The sequence below is a fragment of the Solanum pennellii genome, chromosome 1 (genome assembly GCF_001406875.1).
Source record: "Solanum pennellii chromosome 1, SPENNV200".
Lineage (NCBI taxonomy): Eukaryota > Viridiplantae > Streptophyta > Magnoliopsida > Solanales > Solanaceae > Solanum > Solanum pennellii.
In genome coordinates, this window is record NC_028637.1 from 49,394,215 (window position 1) to 49,405,700 (window position 11,486).

General features: G+C 38.7%; 1 protein-coding gene across 1 annotated transcript; it reads left to right on the top strand.

The window, feature by feature from the left end:
* Window positions 1-927: 927 nt before the first annotated feature.
* LOC107020925 lies at window positions 928-2,253 on the top strand. Its single transcript, XM_015221459.1, has one exon. It carries the CDS (start codon window positions 928-930, stop codon window positions 2,251-2,253), a length of 1,326 nt encoding a protein of 441 aa, XP_015076945.1.
* The last annotated feature ends 9,233 nt before the right edge of the window (window positions 2,254-11,486 follow it).

Here is an 11,486-nt window from a genome sequence, read left to right on the forward strand (position 1 = left end):
CTAGGTGTTTATAATATTTAGTTATCATTTTGTTGACTTATTTACTGTGTTCTTTTCATGTTCCACCCCTTTTCCCCCTTCTTTTTTGTTTATTACCATGTATCACATTCCCCGTTTCCCTTATTTGTTTACTACATTTAACCCCATACCCTCTTTCCTTATTTGCGTGATTTTTTTAACACCTATGTTTAAATTCCTTTATTTATGCTTATTTATTTTTTTACTTTTTTATAAAACGCTTATATGTTACCACTTTCCAATTTAAATGCTAAGTGTTTATTGCTTTGATAACTGGCATTACGCTCATACTTCCCCCAATTGGGACCCTCTTCCTTTTTTTTATTTTTGTTCTCGTGATGTTGTGCCTTTGCACCTCTCACAACTACTCCAATTCTATTCAAATACCCATTATAGAGAGCCGGCATATGCGTGGACGTAACGGATAGTTTTACTACCGCGAAACCACGAGCCTCTCGCATAGAATCCCTTTTCAAGTCCGCGTCAACACAACTCTTATAATCCCTTGTTAGGTCATACATGCTGCATAAATCCTAGGTGGTTTGACCCTTGGCGTTAATCCACATAATTAGTAGCCACCCTATCGTCTAAAGGGTCCCAACACCTTTTAGACAAATTGCATACTTATGTGTCAATTTGATCATCATGTTTTAAATCAAGTCATTATGTCAAAATGGAGTTAAAATCTTTCTATGACTCTAAACTTCAAATTGGCAAAGTATAACTTGAATCAATTATGTGACCTTATTCTATTAAGTGTTATAATTGTCCCACTTTGAGTTATTGTGTCATTCATTTGAAATTATAATTTTGGCTCACTATATAATAACTCGGTTTTGTGTTTGATTTACTTCTTTGACTAAAGGTTGTCTAGTATTTGGATTTTAGGCTCGACTAAGAACCTGCAATATGACAAATATGTTCAACCTTCGAAAAAAGCACCCCTCTTCTCGTCCACAACAAAGTACCTTTTGGACCATATCTCCTCATCCTATTCCTACTCACACCCTCTCTCAACAAAGGTCTCCAACACGCCTCAACTTTGATACTTCACAATATGAGGGAATAGGTGACAAAATAGAGAAGTCTAAGCTAGATGCACTGCAGCGAAAAATGCATGACTTGGAGAAAAAGGTCAATGGAGGACTAAACTCAATACCTGCTAATGACCTGAGGTATAAAAATTTATATCTACACCCAGGAGTTGAATTGCCGTCGCGATTTAAAATTCCAAAATTCAACATGTTCGACGGACATGAGGATCCGATGGCACATCTCAAAGATTTTTGCAGCAGGCTAATTGGCTTAGAAAACAATGAACCTCTCCTAATGAGGTTATTTATTCAAAGCTTATTAGAAATAGCCTTCACTTGGTACGTCAAACAAGTCATTGACAAATCGCTCGCATGGGAAGACATGGCCCGAGACTTTGTGGAACAGTACAAGTTTAATAAGAAGGTTGACCCTACAATGTTCAATTTTCTCAAAATGAAGAAATTAAGTCATGAATCTTTCGAGGAATATGTCATACGGTGGAGAATGGAAGCCTCTAAGATAAGTCACTTACCGCATGAAGAGGAGTTGGTTCAAACTCTCATCAAGTCACTTGAGGGTATATACTACAAAACCCTGTTCTTCGCTGGTATTGAAAATTTCGACAGTCTAATTCGAATTGGAAAAGAGTTAGAATATGGCATTCAGTCTGGAAGAATTGTTGATACACAAATTCCTCTTGAAGTTTTGAAAGACTTAATAGATGAAAGGAACGAAGATGCATCAATCTATATACCTCCGAAACAAAGAAATCATAATATTGAGCAAATTCATGCTATTCTTGAGCCTTCCAACCCTCATGTATCTCAACATAAGGTGAGGAAACCTCGTGTCTTCACTCCCTTAAAGGAAACTTTGACCGACATTTTCCAGAGATTATGGGCTAAAGAACTTCTAAGACCAATAAATGGATGGATTCCCAAGCACTCTGCTTCAAACTTTGATCTATCCAAAAATTGTTCCTATCATTCAAACATTCAAGGTCATGACACCGAAGAATATGCAGCATTGAGAAATAAGATTCTAAATATGATTGAAAAAGGAAAAATTATAGTGCAACAAGGAACACAAAACAACAATTGCAATCCTTCTATGGCAAATACATTCATCGTTCAAGGAGATCCTACAAAGATGTACGTTAGGCACTTGACAAGGAAACGTAAATCACATCAGAGAAATTGATAAGGACAAGACTCTTATGAACAAAGTTGGGTTTATTGTTCTCAGGCCTTATGCCCAAAGCCTTCCTCATTCCTTTCATTTTTCCTTGTAATTCTGCACTACGTTTGACCTGATTTCCTTTTTGGATACGTAAGCAACCCTTGATGGGTCCGGTCTCTATCAAATAAATTTTCTCTCTTTCCCATGGTCATTCAAAACACTCATTTACAAATTCAAATCTAGGCTAATTAAAAATCCATGAACATAATTGACACTTGAATTCAAAGTCGAGCCTTAATGTCCAAATACAAGACAATCACCTTCTTTGGAACTTACAATTTTTCTTTGAGTGAAGCAGGATAAAAAATTCCCCACTAATAAACTGGGGCAGAATTTTTGAGGAAACCTCATAAATTTTCATGGAGATATTTAACAAAGTGAGTTTATATCTTATACTCTAAACTGTGGCAGAAATTTTTGAGAAATCCTTAAAAATTTCATCACAACAGAATGCAACTCTAAAGGCAAACCAAGCACAGGTATGACCATCTCTCGCCTTTTTGAATTTATGATTTTTCTCTGTATGCAGGTATAAATTATATATGAGCGTACTGTCATATTTAGAAGCTACAATGTAAGTCATACTATCCTCGGATTATTTTTTGAAGAGGCCATTATCAAATTTCTTCTATGACTGACTGAATATATATTTAAGTTCTCCCGCCTTATTATAATATGACATTCGGGCTCTTCCGCCTTACAATAGGATGTTTAGGATTTTCCGCCGTAAAATACGATGTTTAGGCTCGTCTACCTTACAATACGACATTCAGGTTCTTCCGCCTTACAATAGGATGTTTAGGCTCTTCCGCCTTACAATAGGATATTTAGGCTCGTCTGCCTTACAATACGACATTTAGGCTCGTCTGCCTTACAATACGACATTTAGGCTCTTCCGCCTTACAGTAGGATATTTAGGCTCTTCTGCCTTACAATACGATATTTAGGCTCTTCTGTCTTACAATATGATGTTTAGGCTCGTCTGCCTTACAATACGACATTTAGGCTCGTTTGTCTTACAATACGACATTTAGGCTCTTCCGCCTTACAATAGGATGTTTAGGCTTTTCCGCCTTAAAATATGATGTTTATGCTCGTCTGTCTTACAATATGACATTTAGACTCTTCTGCCTTACAACAGGATGCTTACATACATCCACCTTACAACCAAACATTTCCGTCTATATTATTATATCGCTATACTATCAGATCTATTGGAGTTTGACGTTTTTCTTCAGAGATGGGTTGCAATTCTTCAACAAGTTAAGACAATCGTTTATTTAGAACTCACATTTTATCATTATTGTTCATACTTTATCTATTTATAAGCTAACATTTTTATCTAGAATTTGCAGATATGATCAATCGCCCCTTGATAACAATTGTCATGCTATCATTTATCACAACGAAGACCCTATCAATTCTTTGCTACTCATACTCCGAACCTTGCTCAAAGGCTGATAACCTCACTCTATCATGCTCTTCCTGTTTCTCTGTCATGCTCTTCTAGCCTCTCAATCTCTCTTTCTCGCTACTCTAATCTTATCCATTCAAGCGGATATCGTGCCTTCTTGATACCTTAGCGCTCTTTCAACTTTTAAGAGTTCCATTTGCTCTTGAATCTAGAACTAAACACGACCAGATTCTCGTATAACAAGAGATATGTAGGCGACTTAAAACTAAAGTCTCGATCGTACCCTTTTTCAACTCTACTTCACTTCAATTGATCCTACTGACCTCTGTCGTCAGTCGGACAAAATCGGCTACTAAGTCAACGTTGGTTGCCCGACAATTCATTCTCCATTCTCAATCAACCAAGGGGCAGCTGTTGACACCCAATTTTGACCGACCTTTAACCTTTTTTTAGGAATACTATTCGATTAAATACCTATTTTAAATTTAGTGAAAGTTTAGAGTTTAGTCGATTTTACTTGAAAAAAATTATATATTCTAGTATGTTTACTTAATAAAACGTAAATATTATTAAAATATTTTTTAAATTATTAATGAATTTCAAATGTATAGAATCTAAATTATTTTCAATTATAAAAAATAAAAATATTTTAATATATGTAGTATTTTAATTAAATAGTAATTCCAACACTTTCCTTAAAATAATTTAATTTCTACCCTATTCTATTATAATTTCTTTCAATTCTAGCTACTTCAATTAAATTTTATTTCAATCATAGCTCCTCTTTCATTTTAATTCTAGCCAATTTAATTGCAGTTTTAGCCATTTCATATTCAATCCAATCTGATTTCAATACATCTCATCTTTTATTCTCATCCATCTATTTTATTAATCGAATCTTAACCCTTTGACTCTTATTAAATCAATGGTTGAGATCGAATCCTTCTTCTTCTCTATTTTGAACTATCTAAACCTAAGAAGATTTTTTTCCCTCTCTCCTCCTCTCCCTCTCTTCTCCTCACCCTCTCTCTGCCTCCCTTTTCTCTCTCCCTTTTTCAACAGCCGCCATCCCCTTCTTCTTCTCCCTCTCCCGTCGTTCCTCCTCCCTCTCTCCGTCTTTCTCCCTCTCCCCTTGTTCCTCCTCCCTCTCTCTTTCCTTGTTCCATCTTCTCCTCTTGCCTTCTTTGATGCCTCCATAGCGCCTCCCATCAGCGTCTGTGATATACCGTGGTTTCAAGGTATTATTAATACTTTTTCCTTAAGTTTAGTGTGTCCAAAAGCCTTTTGTGCCAATTTTTATATAAGTTTCTCCTTATTTGCAGGAAATCTGTCCAAAGATGAATGCGGAGGTTTTTGAGCGAAGAAATGCAGAAGAGACCACCTACGGAGCTTGTGACGGTCCGTCATGCTCGTGACGGTCCGTAGGTGGCAGCGTAGTGCAGCTGCTGAAGGAAGATGGGGAAGTATGACCAAGTATGGGGTTATGGAAAGCGTGACGGACCGTCGTATCCATGACGGTCCGTCCTGCAGGTTCGTCATGAAGATCAGAGAAGTAGTCCCAGTACCCATATTCCAAGAGTTCAAGTGCTTTGGAACGGAGACCCTCGACGGACCGTTGTGCCTCTGACGATCCGTCATACCTGCCGTCGAGGGTAATGAAGAGAGCAGCAGAAGAAATTGCACAAGTATGGGACGACGGAATCCATGACGGCCCGTCGTGACCACGACGATCCATCGCGAGGTCCGTCGACCCAGCCGTGTTTTGACAGATTTCCAGCAAATAGAGTCCTTGTTTAATTAGGTTTTTATTTTCTATAAATAGTTCGAAAAACCTCGTTTTTGAGGTTAGACTGGGGATTATTAGTTAGACTGGGGATTTTTAGTTAGACTCTGGATCATTGTTAGACCTTTGAATATTGAGAGACTCTTGATTATTTTGTAGACTCTTTGAGAGAATATTGATTATCTTGAGACTTTTATCATTGATTGTTGGTGGCTTTTGCTGATTAATCAAGTGAACTTTCGGATTTTACTCTTTCTCATCGAAGTAAATGCATGAATTTTTATATCACATATTTGAATATTGTAATTATGACTATGGGTAACTAAAATCCATAACTAGGGTTGTGGGAACCAAAGGCTAATAATGAGGTAAAACCCAACTAAAATAACAATTCTAGAATAGTGTCTTGCAGGTATTGATAATTCTTTCGTTTAGAAGTCTTTTTAACGGATGGCCAACGTTAGAACTTGCCTTAATGCTACTTGCCGGACCAAGGAGGTAGATAATAGGAAAAGAATTATCAACATAGATTTAGTGTATACTATCTAATAGGCTAGTATTGATTGGTACGAGGTAATAACTTAGTCAAATATCGAATACGATGCTTAATATGAGGTAAAGATAAGGGTTAGGATAGCAACACACGTAGCCGGACCAAGGTGCGGAGTGACATTTTCTAGATGCCGGACCAAGGATTTAGAAATACATAACTTATCACTTTGCATGCAAGATACTAGGAAAGAATTGTTATAGTTAGAATTATCAAGTTATGAACCTGTGGGGAACACGTAAACCCTAGTTACTTTGATTAACTGATTAAAACCCAACTTTCAAACTCATTAAGTGTCTCTTTCAATTTAGTTAATTCTTTTTACTTATTAGGAAATACAAACCCCCCTTTTTACATTTTTATGTTTTTACTTTCTAAGGAAGTTATCAACCGAACAATAGTAATAACAAGTTAAAGTTAAGTCTAGACTATTTTCCTCGTGGGAACGATCCCAACCTCACTAGTTGGGTTATTTACTTGACGCGACCGCTTTACTTCTTATTTGAGAAGTAAGTTTGAGCGTATCAAATTTTGGCGCCGCTGCCGGGGAAATTAGCTTTTAGATTAACTTGAACTTATTACTATAGTTTAGTTGATATTTTCTTGATTTTACTTTGTTTTATTGTTTTTGATTTCTTTTCAGAACTATCCTCCTTGTATGCCAAATACACGGAGAGGAAGAGAACCGTTGTTTCCCTACGATCACGAGTTAGAGCGTACACTGCGCAATATGAATCGTAATTTGGGAATAAATGATGAGGATCCGAACCAGAACATCCCAGCTCCGGTTGATGTTCATGGTCAGATGTTACCCGATGCTCCGGGTGAACATCAACAGAGGGGACAGAATCCCGCTCCACGGCCCCAAGCATACTACAGAGGCTATGACGACATAGCAGATTCGGATGGGCCACTGGTTTTGCCTCCTCTACCCACAGGCCACACTTTTGTGGTAACTAGTAGTCTGATGCAAATGCTCACTGCCAGAGGTTTGTTTTCAGGGCTACCTTCTGAGGATCCACATGCCCATATAGCTAAGGTAAGGGCAGTGTGTAAAAGTTGTGTAGGGAGGCCTGATTTGGATTTAGATGTAATAGGTCTCAGAGTGTTTCCTCTCTCACTGACGGGAGAGGCTGCTATGTGGTTCACTGAGCTCCCATACAACTCCATCTTTACTTGGAACCAACTAAGGGATGTCTTCTTATCACGCTACTATCCGGTCTCCAAGAAACTAAACCACAAAGACAGAGTGAATAACTTTGTGGCACTACCAGGAGAGTCAGTTAGTAGTTCTTGGGATAGATTCACCTCATTCTTGAGAAGTGTTCCAAATCACCGTATAGATGATGAGTCACTGAAGGAATACTTCTATCGGGGATAGGATGATAATAATAAAGGGGTGTTGGAAACTATAGCAGGTGGATCTTATGCTGATATTGCTTAAAAATTAGAGAAAATATCCCGGAAAAATAAAGCTTGGAGTACTAGGAAGTCAGATACCGGGAGAAATACCTTCGCAGTACAGTCCACTCACAACCCAGCCACAGATGAGATTCGTGAAGAAATGGCTCAGATGAGAACTGAGCTTGGGTTGGTACTAAAACATGTCACTGGGGGTGCAGAAAAGATAAATGCAGTTAACTACTTGCCTAAACCACCACCTCCTAATGATGAATGCTATTATGCGGAGGACTCCTATGCAGTAAATGAGCAGACAGGGGGTTTCCGACCGAGCGCCCAAGGCTCAAATCAGGATAATTGGCGCCAAGGTCAATGGAACCAAGGTCGTATCTATGGTAACTATAACTGTGATGGACATTATGTCCGAGATGGAAACTACAACCGCGACAACAACTTCAACAGGGGTAACTACGGTAACAGAAATAATAGGAATGGGCCTTATATCCCTCCACAAAATCGTGAAGTTACTCCTAGGGATGGTGGCGATAGTAGGGCGCGAGTTGAGGATATGTTGCACAAAATGATGAGGAGGTTCGCTGCTAGTGCTGAGCACATTAAAGAGTTAAGGTGTGATTTAGCAGGTATTGGGCAAAAAGTCGATACACATGCAATATCGATTAAGCAAATCGAGTTGCAAATGGCCCAATTATCTGCAACTGTGAACACACGGCAACCGGGCACTCTTCCTAGCAACACTGTCCAAAATCCAAAAAATGATGCACACAGTATGGCAATCTCTACTCGGGGTGGTAAGCAAACCATTTACCCACTTATGCCGTCTAATGAGGAAAAGGTGGTAAAGGGTAGTGGTGAAGCAGAAGAGAGCACTGGAAAAGATGCAGAAATCCCTATGAAGGTAATTCCCATGCTTAGACCACCACCACCCTTCCCTTAGAGATTAGTGAAAAAGACCGAGGATGGTAAATATCGGCGTTTTATAACAATGCTGAAGTAGCTTTCTATCAATGTCCCTTTGGTAGAAGCTCTAGAACAAATGTCTGGTTATGCCAAGTTTATGAAAGATCTGGTTACAAAGAAAAGATCGGTCACTTTCGAGGATGATGATAGAATGCTGCAGTGTAGTGCTATTGTTACAAGATCTCTCGTACAAAAGAAAGAAGATCCGGGTGCGTTCACTATTCCTTGTACAGTCGGGTCATTACATTTTGCGAAAGCATTATGTGGTCTGGGGGCAAGCATAAATTTCATGCCCCTCTCGATTTACAAGAAGTTGGGTTTGGGTAACCCAAAACCCACTGTGATGCGGCTACTGATGGCTGATCGAACGGTGAAAAGGCCTATAGGGATACTCCATGATGTGCTAGTAAAAGTGGAGTCATTCATATTTCCGACAGATTTTGTTATTCTTGATTGTGAAGTCGATTTTGAAGTGCCTATTATTCTTGGTAGGCCATTCCTTGCTACATGTAGAGCCTTAGTTGATATGGAAAAGGGGCAGATGAAATTTCGGTTGAACAATGAAAAAGCGACCTTCAACATTTTTAGGACCATGAGGCAGAGTGGTGAGCTCCAATCGGTATCCGCCATATCCCACAAAGAAAAGATGAAGAAGGAGAATGAACAAAAAAGTGCAAAACAAGAGTTTATGGTTGGGGATTTGGTGCTTTTAGACAGTTTTGGGTTGCCTTGTCTTACGGGCAAGCTCAAGTCCAAACGGACTGGCCGTTACTTGATTACCCAAGTATTCCCTCATGGAACAGTTGAGTTAAAAACCAAGGAGGGAGTGCGGCTTAAGGTGAATAGAGAACGAATAAAACTCTATTTTGGGCATACTGCATTGGTGAATGAAGTGATAGAGGCATACCATCTTGATGAAGGCTGAGTAATCAAGTGTTATCAGTCGTGCCGCGACATTAAATCAGGCGCTTGTTGGAAGGCAACCCAATACTTATAGTTTTTTTTTCTTTCTTTCTAGTAATGGTAGCATTTTCTATTAATGGGTTTTAAATTTGCAAGCACATCACCAGGAAATTCTGCAGAAAATCACTCTGCAACAGTCACCAACGGACACATGCGACGGACCTTCGTTCTCTCGACGGTCCGTCCTGCACAACCGTTCTGGTTGTCAGTGACCCTATTCCTAAGGGTTTCTCACATTTTCTAAGTGTCCTCCAACGGACATCTACAACGTACCGTCATACTCTCGATGGTCCTTCCTGCATAACCGTTATGACAGTCAAAGATCCCTCTCTTAAGGGTCTCCATTTTTGTAAGTGTCCCACGACGGACATCGACGACGGACCGTCATAATCACAACGGTCTGTGCTGATAGTTGGCGCTTTGCGCCCCATGTTTGTTTCACCTACCACTCTTGTATTTCAAATTTTTTTTATGCATTTGGGACAATTGCATGTCTTTTTGTTGGGGGTGGGGTAAATGGAAAGTGAGTGCTAGGGCGAAGTCTGAGTAGCCCAATTCACTATCCTCTTTTGGGGTTTTCTTGCCTGTGTTCTTTTTCCCCAAAAGACTGATTACTTTTTTTGTTGAATTGACATGTCTATATCTTGTGTACATAGTTTAGTTCTGGAGCATGATGGCTAAAATGATATCCTGATAAAATGGAAAATGATGCATGACTAGGCATAGTAATTGATAAATGTGTGGCTCTAAGCATGACATAGAGGTATACCACTGCATGACCCTAAGTCTAAAATTCGAACTAGGTGTCTGATAATCTGGTAGAGTGATGAGATGTCAAGTGAGTGTGAGGAAGATTTGAATAGTCCACTATTTGTACTGAGCTAGAACTTGCCTGGTTAGTCCTGCTAAAAGTAAGCTGTAATAGACAATTAGGAAAGGATCATAGGCCATTATTCAATATAGCCCATTTTTAGCCTAATTTAAAGAAAACCAAATGAAATTTATACTTCTTTGATCCAAATGATTTGATCTTAAATTAGACCTTTCTTTTTCACCCCAACTGATCATTTCTGGGAATAATGTGTTGGTCCTGGTCCCTCCTTGCACAAGTGCACCTCAGCTTATGCCAAAAGCATAAGTTGAGGGTGGCTAATGCAGTAAACAGCCTTTTTATTGGCCTGAACCAACTTTGGGTATTGTGTACTTTGACTCATGGCAAAGCCATGAGTTGAGGGTGGCTATTATGAGTAATGCTCTGGAAAGTGGGGTTGAAAGAACAAAGAGAGAGAAAGAACAAAAGTAAAGTGACTCAAGAATTAGTTGAAATAAAAGTAAAAAAAAAATTACAAGAAATACAAGCAAGAAAAGAAGAGAGTCACTTACACAAATGAAGAAAAAAAGAAAAATAGCAAGGTGAAAGATATGGGAAACTGGGAAAAATAAAATGATTAAAAATGGTATGTTTAGCCGATATGTCAAGGAGGGAAAAAAGTCACTAAAGTATACCTAAATATACCCTACCTTACCCTGAGCTTATGTTACAAGCTAAGAAAGTCCTATCGTGATCCTAAGGGTTGTATAGCGAACTTAAAGCAGTGAAAATAAGGGCAAGCTTATGGAAATAGTTATGAATGAGTGTGAATTTGTTCTAAGAGTGAGTGTTGAAAAGTAATCCTTGTACTCAAACTGAAATCATTGTGTGAAAAATGAGGATTTTGTTTCGAAGTGAGGACACTAGTTATTAGCACGTCGGTGAGAAATTGAAGAGGATAGGTGCTAGTGCATGGTGAGTCTGTGTCATGGTCTGATTCCACATAATTCAAGCCTAATAGTGATAGCAGGCATAAATATGATGAGATTAATCGGGATTGATAGCCAAATGATTGCAAAGGATAAAACATGGATACTATGGTACAAAGATTTTGTATTGAGTCATAGTGCGTTGCATGAGGACAAACAACGAATTTAAGTTGAGGGTGTTGATATAACGTGGTTTCACGGTATTATTAATACTTTTTCCTTAAGTTTTGTGTGTCCAAAAGACTTTTTGTGCTAATTTTTATATAAGCTTCTCCTTATTTGCAGGAAATTTGTCCAAAGATGAA